At 38.7% G+C, this 19,764-nt stretch overlaps 1 protein-coding gene across 8 annotated transcripts in view; it reads right to left on the reverse strand.

The window, feature by feature from the left end:
- The window catches only part of ABCC5 (ATP binding cassette subfamily C member 5), a 49,000-nt gene that overhangs the window by 20,603 nt on the left and 8,633 nt on the right, over window positions 1-19,764 (reverse strand). Inside the window, exons 3-14 of one of the 8 annotated variants that reach the window (XM_071752456.1) lie at window positions 13,984-14,141; window positions 13,583-13,738; window positions 12,752-12,899; window positions 7,897-8,130; window positions 7,611-7,784; window positions 6,163-6,310; window positions 5,552-5,700; window positions 4,903-5,010; window positions 2,852-3,202; window positions 1,383-1,454; window positions 1,092-1,216; window positions 438-510 (exon numbers count right to left, since the gene is read on the reverse strand). In XM_071752456.1, the coding sequence (XP_071608557.1) occupies window positions 438-510; window positions 1,092-1,216; window positions 1,383-1,454; window positions 2,852-3,202; window positions 4,903-5,010; window positions 5,552-5,700; window positions 6,163-6,310; window positions 7,611-7,784; window positions 7,897-8,130; window positions 12,752-12,899; window positions 13,583-13,738; window positions 13,984-14,141 (1,896 nt within the window). The other 7 variants (XM_071752459.1, XM_071752457.1, XM_071752460.1 and 4 more) reach the window with 7 other exon arrangements.

The following is a 19,764-nucleotide window of genomic DNA, read 5'->3' on the forward strand; positions in this document are numbered from 1 at the left end:
GTTTTAATACATGAATATATTCATTCTAGTTTAGATGACTACTTCTTTGTGAAACACGTTATACATCCAAACTCAAGGTCTGAGGAACTCATGGATGAAACATGGCAGTGCGTTTTTGCTCATTTTACTTTTGTACCAGCATAGCCATGCTTTTTTCTTAGCTGTTTTAAAACAAGTTCAAATAGGTCCTATTAAGGCTGCTAAACTTAGAACACAATAAAAAAACTTCCCCAACTGTCAATATCAGCATCAAAAAAGCATGGCACAACTCTCAATAGCCCAGGGCCTGCACTAATAAAGCTCAGCTCAAGATGGGGCATTCAACAGTCTGGCTTAAATGCACACCAGACTGATGTTCCCCTCACCCCAGTCTAGTCTACCAAACCACAGCTCTCTTCTCCACCTACTCATTAGTTTTCTGTAAGCAAAATGTATACCTCTGTCAGGTCTCCATTTGGAAGGATGGCTAGGTCAGGCCTTAGACAGCAACCGTTCAACACCGTATTGTATCTAAAGAACAATCAGTTAAACATTTAAGAACATTTCCCCTCCCAAGTATCTAGCTAGTACAGCATTATCTCACTTCCCACCCTAACAGCAGACATACCAACAGCCTAAAACAAAATACCTGCCTTGGATTCCCAAGAGGAAGCTGAAGTTTAATCACCTGCTTCTGAAGCACCATTAAGGTAAGAAGACAACATCCCCCCAGACATAGATGGTGTGGCCACAGGAAAGGCCCCCACAGGGGGGGCTGTAGAAGGTGCCAGAACATTGCAAACAGCAGCTGCCATGTTTAAAGCGGGCAAAGCCAGGACAGCAAGAGCAAACTCAGTGCTGCTCCACAGCAGCTGCTAAACCCAAGTCAGACAGTACTCAGCATGAGGTACTGAGAGACACCAACCACAGTGACCATGGGGAAAAGGAACAGAAGGAGCAGGCTTTTAAAATGCAACTTACAGGAGTCTTAAAGACAGACTTTGAAAGGATACATAGGCTTTAACTGCAATGTACTCTGCATTAAAATTTTCCCACCGTTGGGCCAAGAATTACTAAGCTTTCACAAAAATCAGCAAAAAGTTCTGACAAACCTTTCTTCATCATATTCTTTGCCAAAAAGAATGTTGTCCCGAAGTGTAGCATTAAGAATCCAGGCCTGTTGGGCCACATATGCAAACGTTCCACTTACTGCAATACTACCCTCCAACAGGGTCATCTGAAATTAAAGATAATCTGTAAAATTATGTTGTTCCATTTTTAGAACAGAATTTCTTCTGTAGAACACAAGTTAAATAGGAGATAGGAACTAGATGATATTTAAGGTTCCAACCCAAAAAGTTCTACGATTCTATGAAAGAGAAGTGGGCAAAATAATTTCTCACCTGCCCTAAAATTGCTGAGATAAGTGAAGTTTTTCCACTCCCCACGCTGCCACAAATGCCAACAAGTTTTCCCTAGAAAAGAAAAGATAAGTTATGGTACTAATTTCTTACATTATCCATCCCTTTCAGAATTTGTCCACCTTTAGTACCTCCAAGAGAAGAGGTGGACATTAATCACAGCTGAGAAGGGAGAAAACAGACAAAGAAGCAAGACAGTATTTTGACTGTCAAATAATAAAGATGATACTAAAACTGAATCAACCCTAGAGGTAAAAATGAACGCATTTTAAGATCAGCTTCCTTTTGACTGGGCGTGATACTCAGAGCCAAAAGCACCAAGGCCTGCCTGAACACACTGCAGCAAGACACTTTGAGTGATAAGAGAGAGCAAGACTGAAAGAAAGCAGAATTTAGGATATATGGGTCCAGTAAAACTCCTTGCCTAGAAGGTGCACTTTGCTAAGGAAGAGGTATCATGAAAAGGATAGATTCCAGTAATTTCAAATAATTTCCCTGCAATAAAATAGGTACATTAATACATTAAACAATAAATTCTTCAAAACTAGAGTATTTCCTTATATAAAAAAGGTATATAGCCACTTGTGGAACACACTAACCTCCTCTGATATACAGCTTTCTGATAATAAACCGGCCTTCACATTTTCAAGTAACTGTGTACTCCTTTTTCAAGGCTATTATTTAAACTGTGTTTAAAAGATAAGACATATTTATAGTTCTAAATAGTTTAAAATGTCCCTCTCTCATATGACTACAGGAGACAATTTAACCATAAATATCCTGGATAAATGCATGGATCCCATTATTAACACATTCAACTGCCAGATGGCAAAACTTTTGTTTTGTATTAAGTCCATGTTTTAAGTTTAAAGCTTTTGCTTTGACATTAAATATGCTTTTACTGATCTTACAATGAGGACTCCAACTGCTTCTAAATTACTGAAAAATGTGTCCTTCTATTGTACAAAAATTCAAGAAAGAAAATGGCCCATTCTTCAATGAAAAGCACTGTTACGCTTCACTAACACTTAATCAGCTAAAATGTTCACCCAGAATGCAGGTGAAACCCTGCAAAATGATGAAATGGCTGCAGGAATACACCATTCACCAATACCCCACTGATATCTGTTGTCTTGCTGATTCTTTAGGCTCAGCGGTTCATATACTGTGCTGAGAACTAAAAACAACAAAACCACCAGTAGAGCTTTCACACTTAACAACCTGCATTTGTTTCCTAGGCTGCTTGCAAAGACCCAGCCTGCCAAAATGGCACAGCTGTTTATATCAAGATCAGACACTGCATCCTAGATACTGCTGTTGCCATGGATATTACAGCAGTGCACAAAACTAGTATGTGCAATTTCATGCTAAAATACACAACACTATTCCAAGGGACAGGTAAAAATGAGGCCTTCTAAAAGCTCAGATTTCCTCCTTCTTTCTTCTCTTACCTTTTCTATCTCTAAGTCAATGTTGTAGAGAGTCCTCTGAAGCCGAAGGTTAACCAGGTGGATGATTTTGTTCTCCTCTTCTGGGCTAGGATGGTCATCACTGTCCACTAGAAGATGGCCCTTCTGCTCTGCCAGCACAGCTTGCTGTCCCTCATTTTGCAGCTTCATTTTCTCTTTCTTGCCCTTGGTGACTTTCTTGTCTTTTTTCACTTTGGGGGTCAACTTTGGTGAGCTCTGGACGCTGGCATGGGAGAATTCCCAAGCCAAAGTAGCATTTTTCACCTCTATCGCGGTGTGAGGATTGGCTGGTTTTTTCTTTATCATATGAACCTCTTCCATTAGAAACAAACTCTGATAGGAGTTGTGAGAGAGGTGTAAAGATGAGACACCTGATCAAGACTGGGAGACAAGCCTATGGCACACTCACGCAGCAAAACACATCAGGCTATATAGTAGGAGGAAGCTGAAGAGCAAAAGGTAGCTCATTAGTGTAAACTAACTCCAGGCCTGCTAAGTGGCCAGGGCATTCCTAGATGTGGTGGAAGCACTTAGATACACTAAGACTTCTACAGAACTACAATATTCTTGGATGCAATGAGAGGGGCTTATTCTGTTAATGCTGTTTGCAACTGTAGCTCTTTAATTTCCAGATTAAAACCACATGAATAGAATACATGGGCTGAAAAGGAGAGGTCACCATGAAGAAAAGTGAGTAACTTGTCCTCCACACCAACTCATTATGGAAGGAGATGGAATGACTTCAGCCTTTACCCTTCAGCTTTTCTGCCAGAAAAACTAATCTTGAACAAATTTAACCAACCTATCTTGGGCTGCATGACAATCACAGGTAAGTCATTAAGTCCACTGTATCATGTTTTCCACCACATCTATCAGTACTTACAATCAACACATTAGGCAGAGATTTTTCACATAGTTTAATTAACAAGATAAAATATTTCACTTACATAATTCACGTTTTGAACTAAGAAGCTTTTTGAAATTTAAGACTACTCAATTCTCAGTGCTATTTGTTCATGCAATTGCTAGGCCTGAATCACATTCATAAGAAAGCTCATACTCCTTTATTGTGCCAAAAGTATGTTATATGTATACTGTGCTACTAGAGTATCCCCATCTTGTGTTACACACTCCCTGCACAGATTACAGTGTTTACAGTCAAAGTGAAGTGATCCTACTGTTTCCCTTCTTCTCCTTGCCCAAAAACTCTCTTCAGTTCAGTTGGATTTAAGAAAGCCTGGTGTAGGCTGAATCAGAAGATGAAAACACTCAAAATGATTCTGCAGATCCCATTTTTCTCAAACCCAGTTTTGTTTCATTAATCAATTACACAGAATCCATGTATCTGTCTGTGAAATCCTATTAGGAAACATCTCCAATGTGCAATGCACCGATGTCTTCAAAAGAGAATACAAAATACAGGCTTGCCCTCTGAGTTGACACTGTATTATACACAGTGTATTCACTTCACAGGGACTGAAGGCTGAGACAGGATTGTTTGCTATAGGGGTTTTAATTTTTTGCCACAGATTCTGTTTAGTCAGATCACAACAGCATTTTATTCATATAGTGGAGCTTGAGTCACTTAATCTGGTCTGCAAATACAAAACCTCTGTTTTTCATGACTACAGATAACTCTACTGGTTTGTACAAAGCTACCAACATAAAACCACCAAATTTCACTGCAGACATATTGCACTGTCTTTTCATGCAGATGGTCGTAAAAGGGAGTATAAAAACTACGAGCCATCAGGTCCCTTATTCTCCCTCTTATAGCGGCTGACAAAAATCCTAAAGTCATTAAACAAGAATATTTTGCTTCCCACAGTAGTATCAACTTAAACTTCTAACATTACTTTGCTAGATTTGTATCTCTTTTGCAGAATCCAATAATCTGGAGAGCTACATGTAAACAAAAAAAATGCCACAGCCATTAAAAGAAAATTACCTTCCCAAGTGTTCCCTTAGCATCTACTATTGCCATACAACACTCCACACTTACAGTTAAACTGAAAGGCCAAATGACTGCTTACCTTAAATCTGTCAACAGAAACAGATGCCTCAGATAGAGATTTCACTGAGAAAGGTGTTACTTTTAGAGCAAAAGTCATTGAATTAAAGACAGTGACCACTGTGAAAGCCTAAAAACGAGAAGAGAAAATCACATTTGGATACAATATACTAACGACTCCAGCCTTCTAAAAGTTGAAATGGCACAGCAATTAATTCAGCACCGCAGAAAAGGCCACAGTCTAAGAATAACCATTTAAATATTCAACATAATCACTAACAGCAGAAAATAGCAGATCTACCCAACTCTTTCTCCAGTGATTTGTAAGACTAATACAGTCGAGTCTTCTGTGGGTTTACCAAAAGCAGCAGCTAACAAATTAGCCTTAGTTGTGAAGTTCAAATCCTGTTCTAATATAATTGTGTTGTTTACATCCAAGCCAACTGTAAAATAAAAACATCCAATAATCCCAATGCCCTAATGTTTTATACAAAATATAAGACCACATCTGCTGCTGTCACACACATCTGATGTTCACTTTTGTGAAGCAGGCTACAGCGTGGCCACAGGCACAGCCACAAAGCAATGAATTTGATGATGGGAAAGGGGCTTAGCAGCAAAGCTACTGTAGCGAAATTGTAAAAAATCTTTGCAACGCTGCAGTAAGTTACCTGAGCCGCTGTAAGATCGTAGCCAAGGATCATATGGACAGAAAAGGTCACCACACTGGCTATGACCACAACTATGGGAGCCACACCCACAGTAATGCTCTGGAAGTAGCCTGCACGCTCTAAGATTTTGCGTTCTTCCTCACGAATTTCTAGAAATACAAATAGAGGCACCACACTGAAGTTTGACTTGGGGAATACATACACAACAGACACTGCCATAGCACTGTAAACACTGAGTAAGAGAGGCCTAACAGTACGCTTCAAGATTTATCATCTCATATCTTATAAAAACCAGTTACAGAGTAGTAATCTCTAATGGTCTGTAAAACTTAGAGATCTTTCTACTTTAGTTAAAAATGGAGCAGCCAGTACATTTAATATATGATAAAAAATGGAACAAAACTTCAAAATTCAAGATTAGCATCAAGATACAAACATCATGACAGGTTTGTCCAAACTACCATGCATAACAAACAGGAAACCTGAAGAATGGAAACGTTTTTACACTGTATGTACATCAACATCTATGGTATGAAGCTAAGGAGGCACCAGGCTACTGAGCAATTGGGCATCTGCACAAAAGGAAACATTTAAAGATTGTGTGAACTCACTTTGAACATTCTGAGAAAATGGTTTGACCCAGGCATACATTTTAATGAACTTAATGTAATTAAGAACTTCATTCATCTTCTGTACACGCTCGTCTGTTGTTGATACACATTTTCTTCTGAAATAAGCTGTGAGGCGAGATACAAACATCTGAAACAAAAAGTAACATCGTGCAACATTAATGGCAGCTCAGAAAGAGCAAGTACATTCAACTCCTCCACATTACCAGAGAAAGCCAATTCGAAATCTGAAAAAGGGATTCAGTGACAGGGAAAGGTGACTGCTGTTCTAATATAAAAGGAAAGCTGGAAACACCATTTGCATCCTCTCACCACATCCATACTGAGCACTAGCCAGCAGTAAGTTTCAACAAAAAAATAAATATGTGAAAATCATGGTGTGTGCTTTTGCAAACACTTAATAGTAGTACCATGTTTATAAAAGTTTCTGAACCATCAACCCAAAGACACATCAACTTGACCATCTACTGCAAATGAGCAGTAGAACCCATTTTAGCCAGCCTCTTAACCTGGTCCCATAAAGCAGAAGAGTAAGCTGGACTCTGCATACCCAGATCAATTTCTACCATAATCCAGTGCTACGAAAGTGGTAAGACAGTTTTAAAACTTTTACTAAACCAACCTAAAAATAAATAGTTGTTCACATTTTTCTAAGTATCTCCTACTCTTACATTCATCCCACTCCTGGTTTAAAATTCAGAATCAACACAATACTTTAGGAAGTCTTCAGCTCTTTGCCCTTCTTCATACTCCTCCTATCTCTTTTGGAGTCCACATCAATATAGAAAGACTACTGAAAAGAACTAGAAAAGATGATCAAACACCACTCCTTATTCCACTCCTATAAAATATAAATCCCAATATTTTAATCCTTACTGCTGGCCAGATAAATTGGACTTCACAGTATTCAGCTTTCACACTTTTTAGAATTTGTATTATCAATACAGCAAGAAACCTTCAGCAATCTTATAGGACATTTTAGAGGCTTGAACTAGACTGTTTCACAGCTCAACAGTAGAGGCAGAAGTGACTAATCAAGAATGTCCTCTTCCAGATGTGAAGCTTTTGAATACCCTTCATTGAAATCAAAAGCAATGGGCTCATGCAATATTGAGCTCCTGTACATGAACTGGAGGGCTTGTGTCTGTCCAACCTCACCCACAAGCACCTGAGTATTCTGCAGTTAAATTTAGCCATGCATATTTCAGTCAAATTTATCAGCTTTCCTATGTCCACTCTCTAATTTTCCTTATAGTTTTGAGCTTCCTGTTCCAAATTTCTGCTTCGTGGACCATTTTAGAAACACCTTTAATAAGATGCAGTACTATCAGTGGGCTAAACCTGGCACACTTCAACACCTGACTAGAGTCAGAACTGTAAATATGTTTGACCTAATAAAACTGAGCAAGTTTTAATCCTTTCCAACTCACCATTGCTGGGTAGAAAAGGATGAAGACAGCAGAGCCCAAAAAGCCTGTTGGACCCAGAACAATGACATTATAAACCATTCCTAAGATGGCCACAATAGGGCCCCCAGCCAACAAACTGCCAACTGCTGCAGCTTCAAACATCCTTTGACCATCATTGGAACATACATTTATGAGCTGAAAAATACACAAGAGATATTATTTAGATTTAATGCACAGCTCATTCTCAGTGGAATATATTATGCATCCCTGTTCACACAGTGATTTCTGAAATTATGCTGCAACTTACCTCTCCAAGAGACTTCTCCTTGATGTTCTTCAGCTTAAGGATTTTCTTAAATGCCATTGTCAAGATAGCTCCACGCAGTCTGACCCCCGTGCGGTAATTCAGAGCCCAGGTTAGCGCAAGGGACCACGATCTCACTACTTCCGTCATAAAGATGCCAAAAACTAAAAACAAGCTGTACTGCAGGTTGGACTCACTCTGCTGCGTGTACTCCAAAAGATGTTTCACAACGAACGCCTACAGGAAGAAATGCAAGCTGGCATGAACACCCCATCGTCCCAGGAGACCACGTAACAACTTTATGTTAAGTTAGAAATAAGTAGGCTACTTTGCTTTTAAAAGAGCCGTTTGAAATAGAAAGCATCTTCTTTCTAGAAGTAAAAAGTGTCAATACAGGGAGTACTGTAACACAAAGCCCTGCTGAGAGCCAAGCACTGAGTCAAATTTAGTAATTAAAGAGTTTAATTTGGAACCATACTCCTCGCAGCACGCTTCTAATCCTCCGTGTCTTCTAACTTAACATAAATCTGCCAGTTAGCTGAAAGCAATGCAATATCATACAGTAGAGTTTTAAAATATAATCACTACTTAAACATCTGCACACATTAAGAAACATTCCTTTACGTGACATTAAGACCTTTTTTATTTTATCTTTGGTTTGCTTCAAACGTGCTTATTTGATAAAAAGGAACAATGTACCTACAGTTGTAGAGGGGAAGAGTGAGAAGGACATTTGCAAAACATTCCTGGAAATAAACATCAGCAGTTTAATGGTAAAGAAAAAAAACAAGCATAAAGCACAAGGTACGCAATACCACATATCAATCATTGGGAACAAGGGGGGAAAAAAAAGACAAAAAATTAACCATTCAATCCCTCCCCATACCCTCTCCCCCCAAAAACATGAACTCTTTACCTCAGGAATCAAATTTCAAATATCACCTGCAGAAAGAGAACAGCCCCCAGAACCACCAATTCCCACCTCCAGTGGTGGTCCAACGGCACAATGTAACATCATACAACTCACAATCACCAGCAATATTAAGTATTATTGACTGCAAAACAACAGGCTTTTATTTAAAAATCAAATGTCATCTTAAATGGTAACATCTCAAAAACACTGTACAACAGGTGGAGCATTGCATAAACATACAATCTGCACATACAGGATAATTATGAAAGGCTAATATCTAACAGTCAGTCTTAGCCTACAACCAAGCTAGGTTTGGAACTACACACAAAATTATAAAGATACAAAAACAGAACAGTATTTATTCATGAAGTCCAAAAGAGGTCAAACTTGGAGGTGCCAACTGAGGAGGCTTCCGAGGCTGCACAAATTCTGAAATATGGTGTAAAAAGTATACTACAGTAAGGCTTCACAGACAGCAAAATATTTTCTAAAGAGCTTTTCAACAAATGATGCTTCAAGATACTGGTGTCTTTGATGTGCTAGTACAGAGCAGAGAATTACCTTTGCCCATAATAAACAGCAACAACAAAAAAAAAAAAAAAGCTGAGACCAAAGGAAATATTTGAGAAGCCTTTCACAACATAGTCCGTTGAAGTCCTCTTGGCTAAACAAAGTTTTGCAAATAAAGAGTTCTGTATAGCTTGAAGAAAGAAGAAAAAACAAAACTCCACTACTTCAAAGGTATTGATAGCTATAGCCCAGCACCAGACAACAGGAAAAAATGGAGATCAAATTCATGTGTTCTGAGGAAAATAATTCTGCACATCAGAACCAAGGAAACATGCTGTAAATAATTTTGCTCTCTTTTTCACAGGTGTGAATTAAAGCCAGATGTCCATCAGGTTCTAGAATGGCCATTGAGAAAATTTACATACCAATTCCTGAACAAATGTGAAGAGCTCACATTCACAGATCTATTGCATTCCAGCTTTCTCCTTACTTGGATTTACTTTTACATCGACTGTTTGGACCACAACTGCATACAGTTGTTTTGCAGTTAAGGAGATAACTGACTTCTTTTTCCAGTATTCACTCCAACATATGCAACTGAGTCACTGAGCAACTGGGGTAAAAATCCCCCTTTTTCCTCATGAGCTGTAACTCAGAATGGTCGCAGACTGCAAGCATTTTCTCACACAGCATTGCTGAAAGTCTCCAAGAGAGGGTGTATAAAGATAGCAGATGTTTCCTGGGGTCTCATTCCTCCCAAAACTTTTTAGTGCGATTTTTCAGCACTATTTTATAGATTCAGCATCCCCAGTGGCGAAATAGAGATCAGCTTACGTAATACCCCCATTTTTTTTCCAGGAGAAAGAAAAGAGGAAACAGCGATTAAAGAATTTTGAAAAGGGAGGGGGAAAAAGTCACACAGAATTAGCATTTACATCTGAACACATACTATCTGAATTCGAACTAGTTTAATTATAAGAATCCAGCATGGAAGTTACTTACAACACAAGAAACTTACAGTAAAGAAACTAGAATTCAAGCTAACAAGGGAAAAAGGAACTCCTGTGACTATTACTGTAGTAGCTGGTTCTAGTTGCTTGGCTGTCTTAAGCATTCCCATTGAATAAACATTACCTTACCTTTGCTCTTGGCGTTGGCTCTGCCCAGCAGGACTGTCTCATTCTGACGCAGAAAACAGCCATCCTGAAAATTCTAAAGAACAGCTTCTGTCACTGGTCCCACTGCAGTGCCGGCGACCCTGCTGCAGCCAGCGTGCGACAGCACCAGGCAGGCTGCAACTGGAGCCAACTGGGAAATTGGGAAACTTACCTCCAATAGCTTACCACTCCCCCTCCAACAACTGACCAAACTGTCAAGCTGTACTCCACTAAAATTAGCAAGTTTCCCCATCTCCCAGAGAGGAAGAATAGCTCTGAACAGTTGCAGACAACTACACTGTTCAGACCCGGAGTTAAACTGATTGTGTTTAGTAATCAAAAAAACTTCATTGCTTCTCAACCCAAACTTGGAAATTTTGGTTGATCAAATGGCAGCAACTATTCACTGGAGTCAAATAGGATATCACCTATACTAGTACATTCTGATGGTTATTACAAGGCAGTCTGACACATGCAGCTCTCTCACCAAGTTACAGGTCTGAATTCCATGCCAGATGCAAAACTTATCAAAATTAAAAAGAAGACCCTTGAAGGATCTATCTGATAAAAAATTCCTCACAGGAAGTCTGCAACAACTCCTTCCAGTGATAACCATCATAATGCTTATTAGCAAAGCCACAGCTTCTGGCTGGCATTTCAAGGTCATAGGCATTGAAGTAAAATTTTTCATGTTTAATGTAGTGTTTAACTCCATTCTTTAAATTTTCACCAATACATGAGTTCAAGTCAAGTGCTTTTCCTGACCTCCCCTTTTCACCTTCAGTGACTGAAAGGGTGTAACAATACAAGAAAGCACCGACACTTCCGAGGAGACAGCACAGGCATATCTGTGAGGCCTGTTACTTGTAAAACCAGGGAGGAGGGATGGTAAAGACTTATTTTTCATGCCAAATGATGGAATCAAAAGGGAATTGATCCTTATTCAGAGAAATGAATAAGGTTGACTGTAATGAGCAAATGCCTACAGATAATTTTAAATTTCCCAAATCAAGCATCAGTTGCAGCAGTAGCCTCTGACCTGGTCAAGTTGGTTTGTTTTTCTCCTTCCCCACTCTCTCTCATTCAGCAGTTTGATTTGGACAAATTGAGAAAGTTACACTAGAGAAATTAGGGGCAACCCTGCTGCAAGTTCTTGCTAAAGATAAAAGTGGCTACTAAAGCCCTGTAGTGAAACAATGACAGAAGCTCTTCTTGGGGAAAGCTAGTACTGTTAAAACCTTAATCAGGATTTACTGTTAATTACCAAAGTATGTTCATATACTTTATAACACAACCTACTATAAATTATTACCAAGAAAACAATACCACAAACATTTATTGCTATTCATATTACATGAAACAAGGAAAATTTTAAAAATACTTAAAAAGCAGAACATAATTTTGAAAAGACATTAAAAGCAGGAAAACATTTTAAAAAGACATTTCACCTAACAGTGCACCCAAGTGTACTTACCCAAGAAATGAACCTTCAGCTTACCAGCACACTGAAACATGTACTACTAGCAGTAATACTGCTCCTACTCCTCAAGGGAAATGTGTAGAAAATAAATTTAGTCAAAATTTCAACTGTAAATCTGCACAGCATGTGCAACAAACAGGTGACAAAAATGGTGTGAATGTCAAGTCCCATATGTTATCTTCATAACGACCCATAGCAGCAGTTCCTAGAGGCAATACTCTAACACTCCTACATGAAAACTGTCTGACCACTCTCTGAAGGGTCTGTAAAGACTATACCTACAGACTCTTTGAGACCTGCTCATGTTAGTTTTTAATTAGTGCTCTAATAAAATTGTTTCATTCCACTTCTTGAAGACTGTGCTATTGATTCCAGTAATCTAAGATTAGCGTTTTATCACATCAGATTTTATTCCAAGATAAACTTAGAGAATGAAAAAAAAAAAAAAAAAAAAAACCAAAAAAAACCTGTACATAAGAATTTTATGCAAAAAGACCACATACCAGTTAAGGAAAAACTTTAAACTATACTCAAAATCAAAGAGAAAAAACATGTGCACATTTCCTCCAAGACACCTAAACTTCCCCACCCACTCCAAGAAATTGCTTCCGTATTCAGCAACTGATCCATCAGCTGTAGGAAACCTATCTCGGATTATTGAATCATTCTGGAATTTTGCCTCAAAATTTCTAACTTGTCAAAACATAAGTGATCCAGCAATGAGACCTTAAGATTTTACAGTTAGCCATGAGATGAAGCCCTCTGGGGTTATTTAGAAAAAGGATGGATATTACTTACTGGTCCACTGAAACCCGCAAGCTGCGTGATCATCAGACACACAATGGAAATGATGAGCCTGGTGCGGCAGAAAATCCACACAACCCTCCGGAGAGAAGCATCATCAGGCCCACTTTCTTCCAATTCTTCCTGCCACAATCTCTCCAGCCTAATAAAAACAGAAGCCTCATGTTATAATTTTCACCATAACAGCAGGTACAACCTTACATGTACATGAAAATTCCATGAACTTCATAGCTCAGAGCAAAAAAAATTCCTAGATAAAAGAGAAATAAATACGTGGTACATTCTGTGAGGTAAAGAGAAACATCTGCATCTTCAAATGCCCATGTTGTGTTACTTCTATAGAAGAAAGCAATGAAAAACACCTGTTTTGTTTTGCCTGGAGTCTCTTTGCCATTCTTAATATTCTGATTTGTCAATGTCTTTCCATGCTGATCTGACAGAAGAGTTGTGGAGTGAAAGCCTGAGAAAGGTTAGCCTGACTGCTAGATCTGACCCATATTCAAATCACCTTCCTACTGCCAGTATTACTTTTCATTATTTTAGCACAAGAGTTTCAGCGCAGCCTGAAGAACTTTGTTTTAATTTAAAAAAAAATTTAAAGATACATAAAATCAGAAAGACAACTACAAAACACTCTAGGAGACAGAATCTTCAAAGTTCACTGAAACTGGCAAGAATATAGAAATGGTACAGCATAAAACTAAATTTCACTATTCTGATAAAGGAAAAATATCAGTGCTGTTTTTCTAGGACAATACTATATCATTGTCTGTGAACTAATGTACAAAAAAGGAAACAAGAAAATAACAAGGAAGATGTCTCTACCTTCTGCAATTGACATCTGAAGACTCATGCCTTGATAAGGACCACACATCATCCATAAACAATTCTCCTTTCTTGTACGCTCTGTGGGCCAAAGGAGTGAGCCAGGAAAAGGTCATGCAGGAGAAAAGCCCAGCATTATCAACAGGGTGCTGGTGTCTAAAAGAAAAAAAGAAAAATCACAAGCAAATGAAAAAGGAAACAGAATTGTAAATCCCTTAGAAAAACAAAGCCTCCTCTCACTGAAAGTACTTAGAGTACCAAATGGGCCCATGCCAGTCAGACTTTTTAAATAAACACTGATGTTTTCAGTACCAGACAGCAGACCTAGAGCTGCAATGCTCCTTTATGACTATGGTGAAAAGCAAGTGCTGTATCAATTCATTGGTAGCCTAAAGACTTACTTGGATGTAGTCCGTATGGGTTTCAGAGCACTCAGGCCATAGTGGTATTTGCCCTTGCAGTGCTCTTCATCCAGCATTCTCAGCTGGGAATGCACAGAGGTGTCCAGTGGCAGGCCCTCTGCCCGAGCAGCTGCTTCCAAAGCATCCTGGCATTCAATCTACATTTACAAGACAGACAGCAGAGTCAGAATTCAAAACAGTGCTTAAAGTTCATGACGCCTCCAGCAACTTCACATCTCTTCTGCAAATTATTGTGCAACAGCTATTGCTAGCATTTAAATGTCTTCGAGACTTCAATCTTGCATCCTGCTGCAGGGAATACAATAGAAAAAACTACAAAATCAAGTACATATGACATTAGGTCAAGAAATCAATGACTGGCTAATGGAGTGAAATTCAGGCATGCATTTTTAGTGTAATGAAGATAATCTTATCCATAGAAAATTGAGATTTTCAGAATACTACTTGAGTCCTTTCTTCAGAAATACCTTGGATTAGACAAAAAAACAAGCATAAAGCAGAACTGTACCTTCCTTTATATTGTTTTCTGTTTTTTTCTCTGTTCCCCTAAGAGAACTAAAGGGAACAAAGATGAGAATTTTGTCTGCTCCAAATCACACTTCTCAATGGCTCAACAACTTTATAAACAACCACTTAAAAGTCAAGTCTTATCTCGGGGGACTTTTTCCACATCCCTAGTGAAAGGCAGACTATAATCTAAGAGGAGAAAGGAAACAGCAAAGATACGAAGTAGTTAAAATGTTGCAGAGTTCAAACAAACCTTTTGGATCAGAAGGTAGGTGTGGCAGAACTGTCTGGGGAGATTAGCTTGCTATCTATACTCGAACAGGGATCATCACTGGTTCTGCTAACTTAGTGATCATCCCTTGCGGTGCCATGTTGTTTGCTCGTCTTCAAGGTTTTTTTGAAATGGAGCTACTATGTAGAAAATAACCAAGTTCTGACATAAAAAACTTCCTGGCTGCCTCAGAAAGATACTCTGTTTACTCTTATTGGTTTCCTTGACGGGACAAAGTTACTTTATTTCTTAGAAAACAGCAACTGTAAATGTCTTGGAGCCTCCTAAAAATACAGTATTTGCAAAGCACATTTGTCCTAATAGCAAGCACTCAATTCCAAACTTCACATCATATAATTTTTGTCAGAAATGCCACTACTTATCAGACATTTTGTCTGTACTGCATTAACACATGAGCATGAAGCTCAGCAAGCACTTGGCTCCCACTCACGTGAAGGACAGGAACAGGAAACTGATAATAGCATAAATCTGTCCTTTGTTCATTAAAACTTAAATAAGCAGTGCCTAAGTATGTTGTCAACAATCCATGTTCCTTAGCTTCCTCATTAAACCTAAAGCTATGATTACACAAGATAGCAAAGTAGTTAAAAAACAAACGAGCATTGCAACATTATGACACACGGAGTGACTCAAAAATACTCAACAGTCGAAATTTGAATTCAAAGACTTCTCACTCACTTTATATTAAATTACCAACTTATTAAAAGCAACACCATCTTACTAAATCTACCCAGGTCAGCATTAATAAGGGACCTGACAAAGAGGTCTCAAAGGAGCCAGTAGTGGGGGAAAATTCTGCACTACTGCTTTTCTGGTTAGAGCAGAGGAATTCATGGCTGGTTTGCTGCATTACCCTTTGCAAGAGCCTGAGGCAGATCTGCCCAAACCCCTTATCACTGTTAACATGCTGATGATTCCATAGGCTATTTGCTGAATTATTGTTTTTCAGAGCACACAAAAAGTGATTGTAAGTTTAAAAAGTTTTCCAAATTAAAAAAAAATAAAAAATTTCAGCATAAAAGAATTTTTTCACCATGTACGAACAAGAATAGCTTTTTAATAAGACAGTAGAATTGCAAGATACTGCATTTTTACGCAGTCCAAATATAATGTTCTTAAACACTCCCTGTGAAAAAACATTAAAGTCTCTGGAGTTGCTCAACAGAATTTTCTCAGCAAAAGTGAAAAACATACATAGATAAAAGGCTAGGGCACCGCTTTTGAAATGCCTTTATAACATCTTGCCATTTAGGCAGATATAAACACAAACACCTGGTTCAGAACATGACATTCCACCTTGGCAAGGCAGTCAAAACCCCACACGTATGACTATCAAGAAACAAAGGAATCACACTACTGTACAATTAAGGTTCTAAGAAAGATAGTACAATTGTGTTTCCCATTGAAAAATCTTAAAAGCACAGAGATCATCAGGAAGAAATGAGGCTTGTAAGCAGTTCTACAAATGCATTTCTAGAAAAAAAGAATGAAGTGCAAAACTAGCAACAACTCTGGCACTGTTAGTTTAGGTTTCTGAATCCCTATTATTTTTTCAGGTGCTTACCAGGCAGTAATGCCAACATGCACATACAGCTTCATGGAAACTAATACTCTGAAGAAATAATTCACAATGTGCTCTAAGAAAGAAATGCTCCTGAAAGAAATGACTAATAAATAATGACTGCACTACCAAGCAGAAATCAGATGGCACTTCTTCTCATTCAGAAACTTCTTAATACAGCAATGAGCCAGGTGATCAGTGTTGATAACTCTAAAGAAATGCTCACAAAAACAAAACAAGCCTAAATCAGGTATCACTAACCAGAAAGAAGGAACCATTCCAACATTTCTTGAAAAACAGCAGCTCACTACTCATCATCATCAAAACCTCCAAAAGACTATGAAGAGCTGCTGCAAAAGACACAAATAATAAAGCAGGAAGCATGGCACTTAAAAAACCGCTGGAATTTGCCTCCTTTGTGAACACCATAGTCAGTCCCTTATCACTTCACTTCAAAAAGGGTATTATACTTAAATTACTTTCTGCAAGCAATGAGAGCAGTTGGAATGGAAACAACTTCTACAAAACCATTAATTTAAGACTGTTCAAATGGACAGAGGAGAGGAATAAAGAGGTATAGGTGTCCATAAAGTCATAAATGACATGATGAAAAGAACTAGGGAATAATCACCACCAACTGCTCTTACCACAAAAGAAGCAGGGACACTCAGTAAAATAAATCTTTTTTACACAAGGAATGCTTATATTTAGAATTCTGTTACTGGATGCTGCTGTGAAGTTCCAATTCATAAATGGACTAAAAATGGAAGAAATAAACTCACATTGGGTAAGCATATTGTGACTCATTAACTCCATGACAGAGGGCAACAGCAATCACACAGCATTTTGTTAATAGCTGCTGTATTCAAGAACTTTCTGAAGCCACAGGCAGCCCCTGACAGAGGGTAATGGCTCTACAATCTGTATTTCACAAAGCTGTGGCACACCTGGGTGCAGACAAAGATTCAACAGATGAAGAAAACAGTTAAATTTTTAATCCTGAAGACAATCCCCAAGAATATAGGGAGTACTGAGGAGGTACCACTATACACATGAGCTTGTCTTGCTCTTTTACCTGCACAGCAAGCTCAGAGACAGAGAGAAAGCAGCATAGTTGATATTGCTACCACAGAGCACACCTGACTCCTCTGCCTTTCCACAACTTGAGAGCAACAAAACCCTACCAGCACCTGTTATCGTGACTTCCCTGTCCAACAAACTGGTCATAGCAATAGTAAATATGTACAGTAATGTGAGAGCCAGAAAGATGACATGGTCAGCTCAAGATCTGTCATGACAAAGTCTGGGCAAGCCAAGGAAAATAAGGGCAAAGAAAAAAGATTTGCTCACTAAGTTTGAGACAGCAGTATCAAATTCACAATCCACATGCCAAAGTCATGTGATAAGGCCAAGAGAATACAGAATATTTAGAGACAAGCTACAAAAGCTGTGAAATATATGTGATGTCAAAAGTAAGCAAGACAGATGTTCCATGGAAAGCAAGAGAATAGCAGGGAATGTTACTCAGAAAAGAAAACGCAAACATTTGTAATAGGAAACTTCTGAGAACCTGCTCACCAGCCAACATGGGCATTTATCTCTGAGGATGAGGAGCATGCAAAGAAAACAGAGTAAACTCTGTTGCAAAGGGGAAGGAAAAGAACACACCAGTGAAATCCTAGCCTTTCACAAAGGCAATCCTATATTTAACAGAGGCAGCTGCAATTTATTGGTTTGACAACTGTAACATCAGATGATAATAGCAAAACCAGACAAGCCTGGAGGCCAAGCAAAACAGATTCTTCCATCCCTCATTCATCATGCAGAGAAAGAATTTGATGTGTATGCTGTCAACATATGGCCCAAACCCCACCCATCAAACTATTGTTTCCACTTCTGTAAAGCAGATGGCCTTCCAGGACTCAGATCACTGCAGAGAAGAAGGTCCATCCCTTCTGGACCTACTGCTACCTAACAAACTGAAGCAGAGAGGCTTTTTTTATTAATCCTTGCAGATAACACAGAATTCAAAAGCCCCTGTGGTAATAAATGAAGTTAAAATTGCTTTATTTAATTAGTAAATAAGTGAGTTAGCAATGCTGCAGAACAGGAATTCCCATCTCTTGATTTTCCACGGCAGATCTCAGCAGCCCTCTTCACTTCTATGTTCGGGTTTCCAGTAAGGAGAAGCAAATGGGAAACTAACAGAGCAGCACTACAGAGCTCACGAGTAGGCTGACATACCAGGAAAAGAATTACATGATCACCAGTTCTAATCAGTGTTTAAAACATTCTCCATATTACAAATCCAGAATTAACAGCAATCTTTAAATATTTGAGAGTTTGTTACATGACTGATGTTTTAGAACAAGATTAGTAATTAGTTTACATGGGCTGGGGAAGAATAGGATCAGTTGTTACAGTTAGCTTACAGATAACTATACAAAAATAAAACAAGAGTCTATGAAGAGATACTGTGAAATTGTAATTACATGCTTCTTCCCAAAAATTCCTCTGAGCATTTCCAAGAATAACACTACTTAAAAGTAGTTGCAGTTTTATACACTGCTTTTGTAGGTAGCACAGCCAACCCCTAATGCATTGTTGTCCAGACTTTTGGAAGCCAGACCCAGAACACACGAAAATTAAGTAGGTTCACGAGTCCAAACGCCGTCAAAGATGGAGTTGGCTGGTGAAGCAGCAAGTGCTCTATGGACTTCATATTCCACTGAGGTAATTTTCCTCTTCTCTTTTCACTGCATTTTCTGCAGTACACAATCTACAAAAGTATTAATAGGGGGATTTGCAGCAGTAGTTTCCCAGGCTACTCTGCCGCTACAATGCTTTACAATATCCTGCCTGATTAGAACATGAGCCTATTAAACGCTCATTTGGCATAACATCCACCCTTACCAGCTGTCTCCCTGAAAAAGAAAACCAGCAGCAAGGAGCAGGCACTGGGCTACATCAGACAATGGGCCTGAAGGAGGAAGTATTGGTCCTTTAGACACATGCATACATTGCTTGCAAAGTACAGGCAACACAGCTGAATTCACAGCACCGTTTTTCTTCCAGCTTCAAGTGAATTATAGCTGAGCCATCATGTCTGCTCCCTTCATTGCTTCTGCTACAGGGAAGACCAACTCTTAAGAGCAACCTCCATATGTCTAAATGCAGAAATAAGTGCAGCTGCACCATATTTCTCTTAAGTGAAAAGAGAATTAGCAGTTCAGAAGCATACTCTGACTTGCCACGGGAGTTCAAAGATTCAACAGCTTGAAGTCCAGTTATTCAATGTAACATGTAACTCCATTACACAAGACATCTACAGTTATTCTTCTGGGCTAGGATTAGCAGAAGTTGAATTTGCATTTGAGTTGCTGTTTCAAAGCTAGCCTGA

This window comes from Heliangelus exortis, chromosome 9 (genome assembly GCF_036169615.1).
Source record: "Heliangelus exortis chromosome 9, bHelExo1.hap1, whole genome shotgun sequence".
NCBI lineage: Eukaryota > Metazoa > Chordata > Aves > Apodiformes > Trochilidae > Heliangelus > Heliangelus exortis.